Source organism: Epinephelus fuscoguttatus, linkage group LG14 (assembly GCF_011397635.1).
Source record: "Epinephelus fuscoguttatus linkage group LG14, E.fuscoguttatus.final_Chr_v1".
NCBI lineage: Eukaryota > Metazoa > Chordata > Actinopteri > Perciformes > Serranidae > Epinephelus > Epinephelus fuscoguttatus.
Window position 1 is genome coordinate 24,123,711 of NC_064765.1, and position 18,098 is coordinate 24,141,808.

Consider the following 18,098-nt stretch of genomic DNA (forward strand, 5'->3'; position numbering starts at 1 on the left):
TGATGTATGAAATGTGCTACACAAATAAAGCTGCCTTGCCTTGCCTATAAAATCTACTGACATGTCATTTGCTCATCTGAAACTGGAATGTTCAAAAGCAGAGATGAAAAAAAAACAAAAAACATTACAGGCAATTTGAACACCTCAAATAATATTTAATCAAAATGGTCATATGGTATATACACAGTTAACATAACTTAAATTTTTTTACATATATTAAAATACCATCTTCACAAAAACAAAAAAACTCCATTCCTCAGTCCAAAAGAAAATACAATGGACAGTCAAACAAAGTGAACACTGACATTACACTAATCTGTACACTTGCTCGTTTTTGTGTTGGAGCTTCCCAACCACGTCTACAGTGTCACATATAACGTGCCTGAAATAGAATCAAAACTGAAGCGGCAAAGTGAAAAGACCTACTTTTGTTTGAAGGTTCACAAGAGCTGTGGAAGCATCAAAAGAAGCCATGGCTGGTCAACAGCGTTCTGGACACAAATAAATTAAATATACCTTTTATTTTCCTGTTTACACTTAAAAACAGGAATTTTCCAAGCAGCCTAAATAAATTAAGAGAATAATATTTTCTGGTGTACAAGTGATGTGTCTGACAAAGCCACACATAACATCACTAAGCAGTGGAGGCATGTCACTAACATTCATTTTTAAAATTCCTTATTGTACATATTATAGATACCTGTGCATAGAAGTGTAAAGCTAAGGCCATTAGGGACAAGGGGATGAGTATGAGTAGAATACATCTGAACGCTTTGCAGGGGTGAAATGTGTTGAGTGCACGTCTGAAACAACAAGTCTCTCGAATTCTTTGCCCACAGTCCAATCAAAAACGCAGCACACTGAACTCTTGGGTGAACATGCAGCCTTAAACTGTACAGTGATGTGGGGAATGGCGTGAGTCGTGATTAATAACACCTTAAATAAAGATTCATAACCACAAAAATCTTTGAAGACAATGCTGTTAAGTGTGCATGACTTGGACAACAATCTAGATTACCTGGCCTTCATGCATCTTTGCTGATGTGTGACCTAAATGATGTGATATGTGGTCAAAAGAAAAGTAACAGTAAACAAGACACTGAGGAGACTATTAGCTCCCAAAGTGAGTTTGCAGCTTTGCCCATTCAACTGAAATACATCAGTCATTTTTTTCAACAGCCTTTAAGACACGCTCCCTCATGAGGTGCCTGTTCCTTTCTCTTTTTGTTCTGCATTTTCAAACCGAGCTTCAGACATTAAACGTACATACACAGTGTAGGAATTCCTATAAAAAAATGTAAGCATGTATGTACATGTAAATCCCTTCTCTGCTCTCCTTTGTGGTTGGACCGAGGAACTATTCTGAGTAACCCACAGCTTCACTCAGAGCCTCTTAAGTTGGCCTCGTCTGTGTTGACAAACTCACAAGAGGCCTCCCGCTCACCAGTACAGGTCAGTAGATAAGTCCTAAGGCTGCTGCATTTTTCAGGCCTCCTTCAGCAATGGCATATCTGTAGACAACAGACAAACACTTGCATCAGTACACAGTGGGGATTTTAAGTCAGGAAAAAGTGTGTTTGACGAGGGCTTTACCATCAGAGTAGTCCATCTCAGAGTCCAGAGACAAGCTGTGTTGGTCGCTGCCTGCAGACGGCCTTCTTTGTGAGGATGAAGGGGCTGCAGCACCTGCGTGCTCCAGAACCCAGGTAGAGGATGAGGGTGAGGGTGACGGGGATGACGAGGACGGTGGCACAGGGTGCACCACAGCCATCTCTGACTGCTGCTGTTTGAGGGAAGAAGGCCTAGAGGGGCCAGCCTCTGGCGCTGGGGCATGCTGACCCTCAGACAGCACTATCTGGACTCGGGACTCGGAGCTGACAGCTGAGGCGGAGGCTCCGCTGGCATTTACAGCCTCCTCGTATGAGGGTAGGGTCACCTGGACTCCTTCCACCATGATAGACACAGGCTGGCCAGACACACCCTGATCACGTCTAGGTGTGGAGGACAAGAGGAAATTTAAAATCTTTCAACTTGTTACTTCTACAAATAGTTTCCTGCTGTATATTGAGGGCAGACTCACCGATGGAGGGACTTAAGTTTTGGCTGCAGGAGTACAAACAGCACCACCAGGAGCAGGATTAGTGCCACTGAGCTGGCTGTGGATGCCACTATGGACAAGGCGGGCATTCCTAACGGTAAAGTTGGATCTCGGTCTGCGAGACAGATAACAGTTAACACAGTAATGTGTGCAAAACTTACTGTAATTATTCATCTTATTGTCCAAATGTGTCATCTAAATTTTTTTTTACCTTGCTCCATGAGGCAGCTGAGCTTCATCTGACTGTCCCACTCTCCATACTGGCAAGTAAGGTATTTATAGTCTCCCTTCAGAACGTAGCCTTCATCACAGAAATATTCAATCACAGTGCCATGAGAAAGTCTTTGGCATGGGGCAGGGTGGCAGGTGTAGCCCCCGTTCTCTGGCTGAAATGGAGGCTGGCATACTTTTAAAGAGAAGAAAAGAAAGGAAAACAGTAAATACACAAACTCCAGTGCTGCAAATTGTTTCGGTAAGCTATCAGTGCTAAACTGGCTTGAACCCTACTGGAAAGGACTACTTTTTGTAGACTGGTAATTATACATCTGAGGGTACAAACATGGCATGAGGAGTTCCCCAAGGCTCCATTCTCATGCCCCTTGTTTTTACAGTAACATTTAATTTGACGGAACAATAGAAGTACAATTACATTTTCTCGTGCCTCTTCACTTCACATGTTCTCACTTGCTCACATTATGGTAAACAACACAATATCTTGAGGAGGTTTGTCTTTACTGTCACTGCGTATACAGCGAGGAGGTTCAGAGGACCAGTGTCCCAGTGTGGAGCAGGTGAGAATGCTGGGTCCATCTGGCAGGTAACCAGGGTCACAGCGGTACACCAGTACTGTGCCCACTGGGAACGAGCTCCTGTTGGTTTCTGTCAGATTAGTTGAGCCATGCTGCACCGTAGAGGGTCTTATGCAACCTTAAAAATGGATGACAGTCAAAAATACAGGTTATAATAGCTGTACTAACCTTCTGATTTGTTCATGTAGCACATTAAAATGTTACAACCTTCTAAGGACATAGACAGAATATAGTTCAATAGATATATGGTAGTAAATATATAATACACCTAGAGCTGATAGCATCTGTTCATTCAGATTACAGAATGTGTTGATTCCAGGTGTAAAGAGGGTCACAAATGCAGACGGTACTATGAGGAGGTTTGTGTTTACCATCACTGTGTATACAGCGAGGAGGTTCAGAAGACCAGCGCCCCAGTGGGGTGCAGGTGAGGATGCTGGGTCCGGCTGGCAGGTAACCAGGGTCACAAATATACTGCAGTACCGTGCCCACAGGAAACAAGCTCCTATTGGTGTCTGTCAGATTAGTTGTGCCATGCTGCACCGTGGAGGGTCTTACACAACCTTAGAAAGGGGATGACAGTCAGAAATACAGTTAATATCTGTACTCTTGTTTTTTTAATAATAATAAATATAGGATTTGTTTATGTAGCACATTTATGCTACATGTTACAATACAGGTAAAAGAAAGAATTAAAAGAGCAAAAAAACAATAAATTAAAATTAAAATAACTGTGAGCTTAACATAAAAAATTGTTTTGAAGAAGGTTTATATTAAAACAAGATCTTCCGCAGCTTAGACTGTTGATAGTACAAAAGGCAATCTCTATGTGGACTGATTTATTCAAAATATCAAGTGACAAGTGGGTGTTAAAGACCCATGATGGACTGATAGGTCTGGGTTTGAGGACTGACTGACCTTGGCTCACACAACTGATCTGCATGGGGCCATCCCACTGCCCATCCTGACAGGTCAGGTAGTTATAGTCTCCACTGAGAACAAAGCCATCGTCACAGAAGAACTCAATCACAGTGCCATGGGCAAACATTCGGCAGGGGGATGGGTGGCAGGTGTAGCCCCCATTTTCAGGTCTGGAGAGGGGCAGACAGGCTGAAGGGGGTAAAAAAATGCAACATATGAAGTACCAGCTCAGTTTTAACAGTGCATTGTTTTTGTATTTTTTTTTAAGTTTATATGTTAGCAAAATTGGCTAAAACAATTACAGAGACTATAGCACTAAAATAACAGAAAATAAAGATGTATGAACTTATGAGAGATAGATTTTTAAATGCTGCTCTCGACACAGTCACTCCTGATTACTTCATGGGTCAGAAAAAACAGCGGTGGACCAAAATATCTTACCACCACTTCGTATACAGTGAGGAGGATCAGAGGTCCAAAGTCCCAGTGTGGTGCACGTGAGGATGCTGGGTCCGTCTGGCAGGTAACCAGGGTCACAGCTGTACTGCAGCACTGTGCCAACAGGGAACGAGCCCCTGTTGGTTTCTGTGAGGTTTACCCAGCTGTTCTGGACCATGTACGGCCTCACACATCCTGGGAAGAGAAGACCAAAGAAGAATGAATTCTGTGAAAATGCTCAGGTTTTCAGTAGAATTACTATGACAAATATTTTGAACCTGGTTTGAGACATGTTATCCTGTGAAGCCACCAGTAAAAGAGACACAGAATGACCTGCAGTAACCAGTGGGCTCTGCAGCCATGGAGCAAAGTGTTAACGGATGCAAAAAGCAACTTAGAGATACACAAATTGTACTTAATGTGGATTGGCTGTGTCATGGTGGATATAGTGTTTCCTTTGCTATTGGAACTGTAACTAAGGACTGAACTGTCATGATTGTTTTTGAGGCCACTGCTTCAACTTTGACATAATTCAACCACTGGAAGTTTTTTTGTCTAATAAGTTGTAACACCTACATGGTCTAGATGCACATTAGTGAGATGAATGATTTGTTTTGCTGGGTTGACAAGACAAAGAAAAGTCCAGCATCGTCTTCATTTTTTGGATGTGTGTGGCTGCTCTGTTTGTATTCATTGCTTTGCTGGCTGGCTTTTGGCCAGATAGTAGACTACTTTCTTAGTGTTCAGTGTTTTCCAAAGTGCGCACAATGTCCAGCGGGATAAAAAAAGTAGCAACACTAACAAAAAATTAATAAATAAAAATAAAGATCATCCAACTAAATATGATATTAAGTTAAGGAGCTTGTCTGAATGTCATGATAAAAAAACAAAACAAAAACGCTTAAAAAGCAATGCCAGGCTGTTTCTGCTAACACAGAGAGGAAAAATAGTTAATGACAGATGAGGTCTATCTGTTCATAGTCACTGGAGCCAATTAACAGTGAGTGGATTATTTTTCTAATAAAAGACAATATTTTGTTTATATTTCCAGTTCTAATCATAATTAATTAATGTTATTTTGTAGAACATTGCACAATTAAAATGCAGCTAAAATCATCAATATGTGATTACTATTGCTGTGTGAAAACTATCTCTCTGTTGTTGGAAGCTCTGTTATAAAAACAGAGTTGCACAAGACAGCCTGGAACAATAAAATGATTCTACTGACCTATAAGACTATATATTCGTTTTACCTGTCACCCAGTACTTTCATCTATGCCTGGATTTTTTTCCCAGTGATCTGATTCTTCAGTGGTCAGGGTGTTGATTATGAATCGATCCTCTGATGTAAACCTACTCTAGTAGTTTCAGCATAAATTACCACTGTGATGTATCCTGTTACCTTGCAAACCTCAAGTACTGCTTCATAGTAAAGGCCTCAGAAGCCAAATTACCCACAGGAGGTCTCCTCCTCCAAACAGAAACAATAATTAAAACAGGTAAAAACACTGAATAACCGTGCATTGCATGCACTTGAGGAAATCACTGTTTTTTGTCTGCTGTACTGTGGCTTTTAACATATTTCAAAACTCTTGAGCTTCCAGAGTGGTTCATTATATACTGTAGTATATTCTAAAAATAACACCCCAATGAAACCAATAAATATCAGGTAGGTATAGGGGTGTTTTATTACAGGGTGTCTACAGGTATAAGACACTTAAATCTAATGCTTTTGAAGACATTTTCTAGATCATTTTTAAGCAAATTTAAGACTACATTTTTGGATAAGCATTGCAGGTAAGTACAAATTTTTAGTATACAATATATGTGGTCCCGTGCAGAGGTGGGCTTTATGTAGGAATATGGTTATTTGAGTGAGTTCGGTTAAGGTTAATCCACATTTTGTCAACATGTAAGTACAAGTATAAAGACAGCATCAGTTTCAGTGGTAAGATTTTTTTTTTTTGCTTTTTTTGTTTATATATTTTTTTTATTACTGTTTTATTGTTTTGCTTTTATCAATGGTGAAGATTACCCTTACCAGTCTTTTACAATCTTAGTTTATATGAAGAGAGACACATGCTCAAAACTCAACACAGACCTAAACAAGGACCCAGGGAACAAAGGGATGACCCCCTTAATATTTACAATATGGAACTGATTTTCTCACCTAACTCTCGACAAGAACGCAAATAATCATTTCCCAAACTATTTCTTTAAAATGTGCACCCAAACACACGCCAATCCATATGAACACGAGTTCTTTATTTAGTCATAGATCAGACAGTTTGTGATCAGAGTTTGTGTAAACATCAGAAATGATGTTTACGCACAAGAGCTTGACTCATGTTGACAAAAAGGAATAAAAAGATGGATAAATGAAATGAGACAAAATGTTTGTGGCAATTAAGATGTCACAAATTCAAATGTAAGCATATATAATGACTTAATTTTTAACTAAATTTGAGACATGTTAAGACTTTTAAGGACCTACAGACACCCTATATTAACGCTGTACTATTACTGATGATAAACTGGCATATGTTGAAAACTATAGATAAGCGGCAGTCGATCAAGTCTCCCCTGTGCAGTAGAATAAGCAAAACATCCTGTGCATGTCAGGACGCCCTGACAACATCCATTTGGTCTGTGTTGAGACAAAATTAAATTTGGTATTGTTTCTTCAGTGGAGAAAAGAATGATTAACACATCCTCCATAATGCTTTGTGTTTTTTTCTGGGTGTCCAACCATAAATTCTGCCTCTTACCTGACCCTTGTCCAGTGGACACTGCAGTCAGTAGCAGCAGCAACAAGCAGGATCGTTTCGTGGCTGAGGTGTGGGACCAAAAGGCGTTTGATATTGACTCTACCATTCCATTGCACATCTTCCCCTGCAGGGTCAACTCAACCTGGTATGAACAAGGAAAAATAAATTAAGTAATTACAAAAAATGTACACATATATCATGTTTACAAAGCAGCCCCTCATAGCGTGGCCATATGCTGTCACCTGCCTGGCGTAGGTACTCTGCAGAGCTTGGAAAGATGCCAGCGAAATGGGTGTGATTGTGTTAAAATGGTACAATGACAGGACTGAGGGGAAAAAACAACTAGCAATAATGGTGCTATCATTTAGCAAGCTAGCGTTAATTAGAACCCAGTGCCAATTCCTCTGTTTACAGCCGTTCATTCTTCAAGCGAAGCAACGGCTTTAGATAATTATATCTCCCATATATAAAACATAACTCTGGTTCTGAATGGTTCTGTCTCAGCGGCCACACACCCATTTTCGGTGCTTCCTTGTTAGCCATTATAACCACGGTTGATACCGTTACAGAGAACAAGGCCAAAACGAAATATATAAACATTTACATATTGCATGTAATGTTTATGATAACCAGTTAGCAACTATGCAACCACCTATAGCTCATTAACATCAAACAGAAAACACTACAGCTGTTTTTTATTGTTGCTATAATCAATATTAGCCTTCCTAGTTGCTAACGCTAGCTAAACATGAAAAAGACTCGTTGGTTACCGTTACCCACCACAAAAACACGGCCTCGAATCCTCCACCCTCGCTCTCTCACACCGTAGACATTTATCCAGAATATCTAAGCTACATTTACGATTTTAACGTAGCTGCAAAAATGACGATAATATGGTTTAGCGAGCCGAGCGGTACTGCTGTAGCTAACCGCTAGCTAGCTCCCAGTTGGCTAGCCTGTTACCCGCTACGCTAGCTAGCTGCATCAATAGAAGCATCAGCTGGGCTGCCTCGATTTCGTCCGGTCGCCATAGTAACATATGCATATATCCATAGTTACAACATCCGGTAATGTTTGCGTCCGTAGTTACCAAAAAATGGGAGGGCAAACTTTGGGAAGTTTCTGTTGATAAGTGGTTTTATTTACGCAGCAGCACTTTAACAGTAGTAAATACTTTTTTTTAGTTTTCTTCTTGAAATACAGCAAAGAAAATCAAAGTATGGAAATCATTAGAGGTAGTTTAGATGACATTTCTCGACCTGCATCGAGTGAGCAAACAGGTAGCCGTGTGTCGAGTGTGTCATTGCCTCATAATGACAGAATTTGTCCTACAACTCCACGCAACAGCAACGCCCTCGTTGTTTTGACCAACGATGCTCCTGATATTCAGGTAAAGGCCATGCATCGACATTACACTACTCATGATAACTGACTTACAAAGATGGATAATTTTCAGTAACTATAGAAAACAAATCCCTGTAGATCCAGAGCAGCTCTGATGAAACAATCAACTCCTCAGCCAGAGGTCCTGACAAAGGTAAGTGTTCTGATGGAGCAGCTTTTAGGATGGTCCAGTTTTAAGTTACCTCACACTCTATATAATGTTTGTCTTTTAGGTCAGAGTCACGTTGATCTTACTGATGAAGAGGGGGAAGAATCCAAACTGCAGAGAGCCATCGAGAACATGAGACGACTCGATGAAATCCTGTCTGCAAAGATCTGTATTGTAAAAGAAGTCAAACGTCAAAGGAAAGAGCTTCAAGCAAAACTCTGGCAAGAGCTCCTGGTAGGCACAATCTTTACATTCACTCCACTTACATTACCAATTCACATGACGAGTACTGTTTCTGACTAAAAACAGGTGGTAAGTGTATGGTGTGATGGTACACTGTATTTTTTCTGCAGCAGAATAAGCCTGAAGGTCACTCTGAATGTGGCCGAGAAGCCATGAACACAAGGTTGTTTTTGGCTCTGGAAGCATCCACCGGTAAGCATAGGAAATAGTATACAGATCAGCAATAGTACACACAGTCACTGTCAGACATCTTAAATGTGGTTTTTATCTTAAAGTGACAGAAGAGGAGGACGATTTTGTGCCTATGTTTGAAACTCAGGTTCCTGATTGTGAACACGAAAGAAGGAAAAGCCAGTACTTGGAGCAAGGTGAGTTAGCAGAGGTGTGGACTCGAGTCGCAACAAGTCGACTTGCAATTCAGCTTGGACTTAAACACCAATGACTCGTGAATTCACATGAGCCTTTTGATTTGAAAATAGTTGATACCTTCCCCCAAGCCCAAAGATTAAAAAGTATGACACATTATGCCTTGTGTAGGACTCAAAACTCAAAGTTTAGGACTTGGGACTTGCCTGTCTTGACTCGGTACTTGAGTACAAAGACTTGAGATTTACTTGTGACTTACAAAACAATGATCTGGTTCCACCTCAGTCAGTTCGTGAAAGTTGAACATGATAGAAAATGCAGTACACTTATCACCATGCTAGTTGAGTTCACAGTTGTGCTACCTAGATTGTCCACTTGATGGCACCATGAGCTCAGGGAACTTACAGCTTCCTTTCCCCCTTTATGGTAGGCTGGTGCAAACAGTTGTACACTAACACAATTTTCCACAAGTAAATGCATAACAGTATACCCGCAATGCAATTCATGAACAATTTCCTGATCAAGATCTTGTGGCTTTTTATGATATCCCTGAGGAAAAATATAACACTTTCTCCCCAAAAGCAGCCCAGGAACTGTGAGGAATTCAGTGTGTTGCTTTGTTTAGAGACATTTAGGCAGGTTGGCTGCATGTTATTATAGGGCCTTGAACTTCTTACACATTAGTTCAAGCATGGTCTTCACATTCATGAGGAGAGTAGTCTGATTTTTATATTTCAGCTTTTAAAATTGTTCAGGCAGCTGCTTAGTCTTTAATTGTGCGGATCAGATGATGGAATAAGAACTCATGGTTGCAAAATGACTCCCACTGAAACTCTGTGATTTGTATCAGATTTTACTAATGGTTATTATTAGAACTCTGACCTTTGACTTACTTTTTCAATATTTACCCTTTGGAATCTTAATTGTGGCTTGCTTGACAGTTGAAAGGAGGCCAGACAGCTCGAGAGGATCACTTGAACTGGGCCATGAGGAGACTGAGGAAGAGCAATTTGAAGGCAGCCGTTGTGGAGCTTCCAAAGGCAAGAAAAGACAGAAGGACTTTGTCAAGAGAAACATCGAGGTATGTCAAAGTTCACTTTGGGCCAGATGCAGTCCTGGTGTATGTCGCATTAGAGCAGGCCTCTTGACTGTTTGTTTTTCCAGTTAGGAAAGTATTTGACTGTGTGAAAGAGAAAGACATATTAACACTTAGCAGGGCACCACTGAAAAGAAGAGAAATTTTATGCAAGTAATACTTTTCATTCTCTCTGTCTTTATTTCAAACAAATTCAACAGCAAGTAAGTTCTGAGGGGGAGCACGTGCCTTTGACTCAGGCAGAGAAAGAGCGTCTGGCTGAGCTCCTCCGAGAAGTAGACGAAGAGGAAGAGGACAGTGCCAGAGGCGCAGACGGCGAGGTAGGCTGACATGAAGCCCTAACAGACAACATATGCTGTAGGATGAGTCTCTCTCCTTTTTAAGTTCCTTAATACTTCCCCCTCATGTCCAGAACTGTTATGGGGAGCAGGAGATGATCCCGTCCACTGCCTCTGCAAGCAACGTTTGATATTGTGATCTAATGTTTTCTACATTGAAAACATTATCGTTAATAGAAAGCAAATATTGCTTCCAGAGTTTAGCCACGGCCTTTAAAAACAATCTTGGTGTCAATAAAATGTTTCTTTCATGATCTTAATTGTTAGAATCTGTGTCATTATCTAACACTTGGCCTTTTGAATGCCGTTATTAAAGGCATTAAGTAACTCAACGAGACTTTGGCCCCTTATAACAGCACATAGCGAAACATTGGTCAGACATCCATGTTTTGATGACTGCTTGGCAGCTCAGACGGCCTCTGGGCAGAAGATTCTGACTCCTCAAAGCAGTTCAGATTATGAACCAGATGTCAAGTGCCATATGCAGTTCACATGGAAGGCCGAATGTTATGGACTCATTTTGTTACCAGGCTTTCATAATAATTCCCTCTGTGGTGTTTCTGCGAAATTCATATAGCCCTAATATCAGCATTAAAAGCGAAGGTGTGCTGATAAAGCTTAAAGCTAAGAGACTGAGGCCTCTTGTTTTCCTTTGAGGATTCATCTGAGACCCTGTGCCACCTGGAGGCAGTAGGCTGTTTCACTGTCAACCTATCTAAACTGTGCAAACTTCAAATGTTTTTTATTTTAAGTTTTAATTTGCTTTAATAGCCCTTCTGGCAGCTGTGAGGCCAGTTTGAAGTCAGATGGGATGAAGCCTGTTGGGAAGCAAAAGGGAACATACTTACCTTTCACATACGGTTCCATTTAGCTTGACCCCGACAGCTCTGCATCCGTAGGCCAGCTTGCCAGAGTTTTTTTTTTCATGTCTTGCTGCTCTATTTATGATGTTTGCCTTGACTTTTAGAACAATACTGCAGTAATTGTGGTGGCAGATACCAAACTGAGGGGAGCGCAGATGCTCTGGGTTTTTTTATTGGCTTGAGGAAGACTTCCTGTTATTCCGAGGCATGCTATTATGAATGGTCAAAACGGAGCGAGCACATTATTTATGTCACCAGGACTTTGGCAGTGATGTGTCTTTAGTTCTGAGGACTTCACTCAGTTCTTGGCAGAATCCCCTGGGACACATCAACCACAATCTGCTGCTCCCTGTTTGCCTCACACACGTTTTGTGATGTTACTGACTCTCATCCTAACAAGTTGCACAGTTGTGTGTACTTCTGGTAACCCGAGGCAGTAAATCAGTAGCAGTCAGTAATCGTAGAATATTTTGGTGCCGCAGTAGTGCACATAATGTCTTGCTTTATCAAAGGAAAGCTTTGACATATGTAAAATGCTTTTCTGTTTTCTTACTGAGAGTTAAGGAAGAAATTGATCCCACTCACATGTATGTACAGTAAATCTACGGCCATAACCAGTAAATTTGAGAGAGACCAATGGGCCTACCCTTTCAAAACATTACAGCCATTTGTGGGTGAAGTGAGTAACATTGATCATCTTGTTACAATGCAATGTTCTGCTGAGAAACCTTGGGTCCTAGCATTCATGTGGAGGCCACTTGACGTGCCCCATCAACCCAAACACTGTTGCAGACCAAGTATACCCCCTCAAGGCAACAGCACTCCCCGATGGCAGTGGTCCCCCAGAAGGACAATGCACCATGTCCCACAGCAAATATGTTTCATGAATGGCCTGAGGAACACAACAAAGAGCTCAAGGTGCCGACCTGGCCTCAAAATTGACCAGATCCCAATCTGATGGAGCATCTGTGGGACGTGCCGGTATCCCAGAGGTACCCCCGATCCACAGTGGGGCCTCCTTGGGTCAGACTTGGCTCTGACCTGTTGAGGCATGGACACAGGACCACTGTGGGGTGTCTTGTAGTGTCTGGTACTGGGGCATCGGCAGTGGATCCTTTGAGTCCTGTGTTATGAGGTGAAGTATGGACACGTCCCACAGATGTTCAATTGGATAAGGATCTGGGATATTTGGAGTTAAAGTTGATGCCTTGAACTCTTTGTCACACTCCTTGGGCCATTCCTGAGCAGTTTTTGTGGTGTGGCATGGTGCATTGTCCTGCTGGGGGTCCACTCCCACTGGGGAGTGTCATTACCATGGGGGCGGTACTCGGTACCATCAGGACTATTGGCTTGAGTTTACAGCTGAGGATATCTGGCATGAGATTGGACCTTTGTGCAAAGTTTGGTGAGTTTTCACCCATGGGAGGTATGATTTCCTCGGAAGAAGAAAGAAGAAAGAAGAAAGAAGAAGAATACCTAGGATTACAATAGTGTCCTGGCAGCTTAGCTGCCCGGACCCTAATCATAGTACGATTCAAAAGGATTCAGTCTCCTGACTTGTCAGGCGTAGCTTAATATCTACCAATACCATTACTCATGCTAAATATGAAGCTAGAGCCAGGGGATGATTAGCCTACCAAAAACAGGGAAACTAGCTTGGCTCTTCTTGAAGGTAATAAAATCCCTCTAATATACCACCTACAAAGCTCACTAAGTATTATGTTATGTGTCGTTCATTGAATCTGTAAAATTAATAAACAGTGGCAGTCAGACTCATGCTAACTTTCTCCCTGTTTCTAAGCTTTAAGCTAAGCTAAGATACAGTAAACTAAGCTAAGATAAGCTAAACTAAGCTAATTGGCTGCTGGCTGTAGCTTCATATTTATCATCACCATCCCAAAATGTTACACTGTTCATTTTAAGATGGACTTCATGTGTTAGCAAAAAGAAGAGTTAGCATAGCATCATTTCTCATCCTTTCTGTTACTCTTTATGTTGAATCAATCACTGTGGAAAAACCACCACATTCATTTAATATTAACTGAGCTAATATAGCTCTACCATCAGTGGGACGGATTCAAAGTGATGCTGAATGAAGAGTAAAACTTTGCTCCAAGGCTGTGTTTTACATCTAGTCAATGAGTTTCTGTGTTCCACTGTAAGTGATGGTGGGATTTTATCCTTCTGTCCTGGACAGTTTTATGTGATGTCTGTTTAACAGCTCACATGTTCATGCAGTGTTCAAAAGACGTGAACACAAAGAATAAACTGTCTGAAGTCTGGTGTTAAAGTATTCTGTACATCCAAGTAAACCACTGCAATGGTTAAACCATTAGAGTAGCTTCATTAGAATAGATCTGCAAATACGAAACAGGAATCATTGTCACAATAATTTGTTGCTCTCATTTGTTATATATTGGCTCTGCGTGGTGCTCCACCTAGTTGATAGACCCCTATGTTTGCTGTTTTCCTCTGCCAGTTTTCTTCTGCTCCCCCCTCTCAGAGTGCTCGGAGGTCACAGCTGTGTTCTTTGCAGAGTTGTGATCTTCTTTGGCATGAAAGCCTTACTGAAAGATCTTATCTCAACGCTGGGGCTGCGATGAGCTCACCACCCACCCACTGTCTCCCATAGGACATAAAGAGAGTCTCACAAGGAAAAAAAGCAGTCACCATGGGGAGGAGGCAATTGTCAGAGTTTTGGCATTTGACTACAAGAGTGATTAGCACCCTGTTCACCATCCAGAAGTGAATACCAAGCGGGAGAGTCAGACTTGTACATCTTCCCTGTCTCAGACATCACTGTCACAAAGTTGCTAAATAAGCAATAGACGCTAATGTTCATCAGTCCCCTGTTAATGTTGCCAATGAATGAAGCAGGCCTATAACCCTGTGTGCCATGACTTATTTCATCAACGACTCTTTTCCAGGAGGACATTTGGGCTGTGTCAGTCCTGACAGGCCAGGGTTACACCCCGGAGCCCTCTGACCTGGAGCAGCTGATTGACATCGACTCCAAAATCCGTTTTCTCCTTCCTGTCGAAGAATTTCTCTCGGTGCAAAGCTCATATACAAACCTGAGCGTGTCCCAGGTACGTATCCAGCACCACTACTGTCTGCATTATTACAGCAATGGGTTTATATAGAGTGAAGTTAACTCCTGCAGACAGCATCCAAGACTGCACTTAGGTGATTAAGTCTTATTACAAGATCAGCTCAGTATGGCATCGATGGCAACATCTCATAAAAACCTGTTGTTATTGACCCTCAGGGAGTCACTCCCTTATTCGTAAGCGGGGAAAAACGGTATTGTGTAAGCTGCTGTAATTTGGAGCTGAGGGTTGCCTCACTTTTCCATCCACTTTTCCACATTTCCATATGAAGGCCATATAGAGCCTCTTGTACATCATGTGCTCCTACTAAATTTGAGGTAACAATTTTGCTTTGACTGTTGTTTTATTGTTCTAATTATTATTTTCCGCATGAGCAGTGGCAAATTTGATACATATAGGCATTTATAATATTTTATGTATCCCTCGTTTTCACACCATCACATTTGTTTGGCCATTTAGTCTTGTTGTATTGTGATTCCATTTTCTCATTGAATACATTTTGAATTAAAGGGGAATTTAGGTAATTTTCAACCTTAACCCTATTTTCTCATGTTTTTGTGTCACAGTAACTAATGGGGACAAACATTTTTGTATTCAGTCCAGTATTGAGCTGCAGCCGCAGCAGCAAAACCAGGTGCAATGTAATCCCTGTGGGCAACTGTGCACTGTCAGTTTACTACTATTAAAAGTGCTGGGGCCAGTTACACAAAGCACCTTAAGTCTGCTCCTTAAGTATGACACTTAAGGCTTACATGAAATACCTCGCCAATAGCTGACTAGAAAGATCCTGTTGCATAAAACCACAGTGCAATCATTAATTATAAAGGGGCTGAAATAGCACAGCTTTGGCAAGTTGAGTGATCCAACCCCAAACATTCACGATCATTAAATGACTTCTGGTAAAATTTAAAGCGCAAAATCAGTTGCTCATCATTAAGGGAGCGATCACACCGAGATGAAACGCTAGAAACGCGACACCAGTAAAACCATTGTTTTCCTATGATGTGGCACGTCTGACTGACATTCAAGGGTCTTTTTAGACGGGCGTTTTTCTGGAGTCATTTTAGACGTGCGTTTTTGTAGACGCTTCTTTTTAGACACGCATAGACGCTGAAAAGTTAAAATATTTTCAACTTTTTGAGCGTCAGATGCCAGTAGCTAGCGTACATTGAATAAGCGCTTCCAGCGTTTCAAGCGTCTTTGAAGCATCCACGTCTCTAGCGTCTCATTTCTGTGTGATCACCCCCTAAGGGTCCATTGGATTCTCCCGGTAGCAGAGCACTCTTCTTGGGCTGCCTTAATTTTTCTCATTTATCTCCAGAAACTCAACCATGTTGCAGTTAAGACAGAATCAGAGGTACTTTATGTTTTTGTCCTTACTTTGATCAGGTTCCTGTGCAATGGTTTAATCTGTAAGTAAACATTTTAAGGAAACCTTAAGGAGAAGACCTGAAGATGTTTCGTGCAACCATTTTTTCCCCAAGTAAACGTTAACTCAGACTTTGAAGAAAATCCTAACTTAAGGTGCTTTCTGCAACCGGCCCACAAACAACAGTGGAAACGTGAGTGAGGAGTGCCGGGAACAGTTTGTTGTGCTGGAGTACAGAAAGCTAATCTAAAACATTTTCAGTGTCATGGCTGAGTATTTAGCTGATTTCGACAATCTGGAATAGTCCATGAGATATCAGAACGAGACTTGAGTGAGACTTAGTTACACACACTAACAAACAGACCGGATCAGTGAAAGGTAAGGAAAAACATTTCATTTCTCTGTAGCGTCGTTTCCATAATGTTGTCAAACACTTGTAATAACAATCTGAGCCTGCCAGTGGCAAAAACAAGCAGTTTTTTTGGAGGTAAATTGACAGTGCACAGTCGCCTGTAGGGATTACATTGCAGCCTGTTTCGCTGCTGCAACTCATAACACATGACAAATTTCAAAAATATTGTCTCCATTTGCCACTGAGACACAAAATTATGAGAAAATAGCTTCCAGATTGAAAAATACTAAAGTTTCCCTTTAAGATAACTTGTAATGCTCACCCTTTAAATGTTGTACATTGTCTGGGTTTAGAGTACGATCTCCACGTCACAACCACAGCAGACAGTGGAGAATCAACTTAACAGATATTTATAACAGTAAAAATTTTCCAGGCCTTGGTCCTGAGTTCGGGCCTGCTGTGAGATGTGAGCTCAGCCAGTTATCTCAGGACCTTATCTCACTACATTTTAAAGGCCAGATGGCATGCTCATCATTTGCGTAGACTGTCAGTGGAAAATTGTGTTTTTGAAGTCATAAAAACTTTATCATGCCGTTTTGTGAACCCAGGGTGCCATTTTCTATTACTGCTACTGGATGTAGACAAGGAAAAACTGCAGTACTTAAATCCCAGCACTGGAGCAGCACATGGTCTATGTCATGATGTCCAGAATATTAATGTTGCAGGCCTAATTATTTCCTGCTTTCCCATTGTAAATTTATTCAGTCATTCTTTTGATGTTGTAAGGAAATGGCGAAGCTTAACACTTGAGGCTGAGATCATCTATGTAGTGCCCTCCAGCTTTCTGTCTAGGTGATAAGAAATTTCTTTAAGGATTCTTAATATTTCTACTGTCTTCAGTGGGGTGTAGCTTTAAGATAAGTATATGATCAATGTGATGTGACACGTGGAGCAGAAATGAGTTCAAACAAGTTAGTTGATTGACAGAGAATTGATCACCAACTATTTTGATTAATTGTTCAAGTCATTACAGTCAGTCAACAATAAAAAATAAAAGAAATCACAAATTTACTGCCAGAAAGTCTGGTGATGTCATATAAAGAGTGACAAAGTCCACATGGAACAAGTCGTGGTGGATGAGTGGGTCAGGCACAGACCTTTCACCCAGCAGACCAGGGTTTGTGTCCCATGCGAGTCAACGTGCTTATTATTTTCAGACTCAGCTGACTTATTATTGTCAGCTTTTCGGATGAATAAAGCTGCCAAATGCACACTGTGTACATGAGTCAAGCACAAGGCTGCTGTTTTTCTCAGAATATTATTCCCCCCCTCGCTGGCCCTAATATGCCGTCGCACTCTCACACATGTTGTGAGGTGGATGTTTGGGCCAAATAGAACGAAACAGTGATATAACTGGGTGACTGTATATGTTAATATGTGTAACCTACTTTTCCCTCTCTTCCCACTCTTTCATCATCTTGTCTGGTAATAAGAGTTTTGGGGAAAGTAAAACTCCCCATCATCCATCATCTGCTCACCATTAGTGCTGAAACCGCCAATGCAGGCATTCACTTTTCAGTGATATGACATATGACCAAAGGTGACGAAAAATTAAAAATTCACAGCATTTTATTGTTTTCTTGAAATAAAGAGTGAAAGGTGGGTGAACCGAACACCTGTACGGCTTAAAAAGTAGCTGTTTCTTTAACCCACCTTAATCGCGTCTCACTGGTGTGGCATATATTAGACTGAACTGACAATAAATCTCTTTCAAA

At 41.2% G+C, this 18,098-nt stretch overlaps 2 protein-coding genes across 3 annotated transcripts in view; one reads left to right on the forward strand and one right to left on the reverse strand.

Annotated features, from left to right (window-relative positions):
• Positions 1 to 134: 134 nt before the first annotated feature.
• Positions 135 to 8,042, reverse strand: LOC125900582 (sushi domain-containing protein 4-like). The gene is made up of 10 exons (XM_049595669.1): positions 7,815 to 8,042; positions 7,035 to 7,176; positions 4,270 to 4,461; positions 3,826 to 4,017; positions 3,279 to 3,470; positions 2,834 to 3,025; positions 2,310 to 2,504; positions 2,081 to 2,213; positions 1,594 to 1,991; positions 135 to 1,511 (listed from the first exon to the last, which is right to left on the reverse strand). Exons 2-10 carry the CDS (start codon positions 7,150 to 7,152, stop codon positions 1,486 to 1,488), a joined length of 1,638 nt encoding a protein of 545 aa, XP_049451626.1. The 5' UTR covers positions 7,153 to 7,176; positions 7,815 to 8,042; the 3' UTR covers positions 135 to 1,485.
• Positions 8,043 to 8,120: 78 nt separating this feature from the next.
• Positions 8,121 to 18,098, forward strand: part of fsip1 (fibrous sheath interacting protein 1) — a 42,652-nt gene continuing 32,674 nt past the window's right edge. The window contains exons 1-8 of one of the 2 annotated variants that reach the window (XM_049596024.1): positions 8,121 to 8,424; positions 8,517 to 8,571; positions 8,651 to 8,820; positions 8,943 to 9,021; positions 9,105 to 9,197; positions 10,137 to 10,276; positions 10,492 to 10,611; positions 14,420 to 14,581. In XM_049596024.1, the coding sequence (XP_049451981.1) occupies positions 8,254 to 8,424; positions 8,517 to 8,571; positions 8,651 to 8,820; positions 8,943 to 9,021; positions 9,105 to 9,197; positions 10,137 to 10,276; positions 10,492 to 10,611; positions 14,420 to 14,581 (990 nt within the window). In that variant the 5' untranslated portion in view covers positions 8,121 to 8,253. Of the gene's footprint in view, positions 8,425 to 8,516; positions 8,572 to 8,650; positions 8,821 to 8,939; positions 9,022 to 9,104; positions 9,198 to 10,136; positions 10,277 to 10,491; positions 10,612 to 14,419; positions 14,582 to 18,098 lie in introns of both variants that reach the window. The other variant, XM_049596023.1, reaches the window with a different exon arrangement.

Bases quoted from the DNA above. Each gene is read 5' to 3' on its own strand.
- LOC125900582 (XM_049595669.1), bottom strand. From the start codon at position 7,152: ATGTGCAATGGAATGGTAGAGTCAATATCAAACGCCTTTTGGTCCCAC. The intron at 3,471-3,825 runs GTCAGTCAGTCC...CCCCTTTCTAAG, and splicing joins GATCAGTTGTGTGAGCCAAG to GTTGTGTAAGACCCTCCACG. The intron at 2,505-2,833 runs GTAAAGACAAAC...TCTCTTTAAAAG, and splicing joins TCGCTGTATACGCAGTGACA to TATGCCAGCCTCCATTTCAG.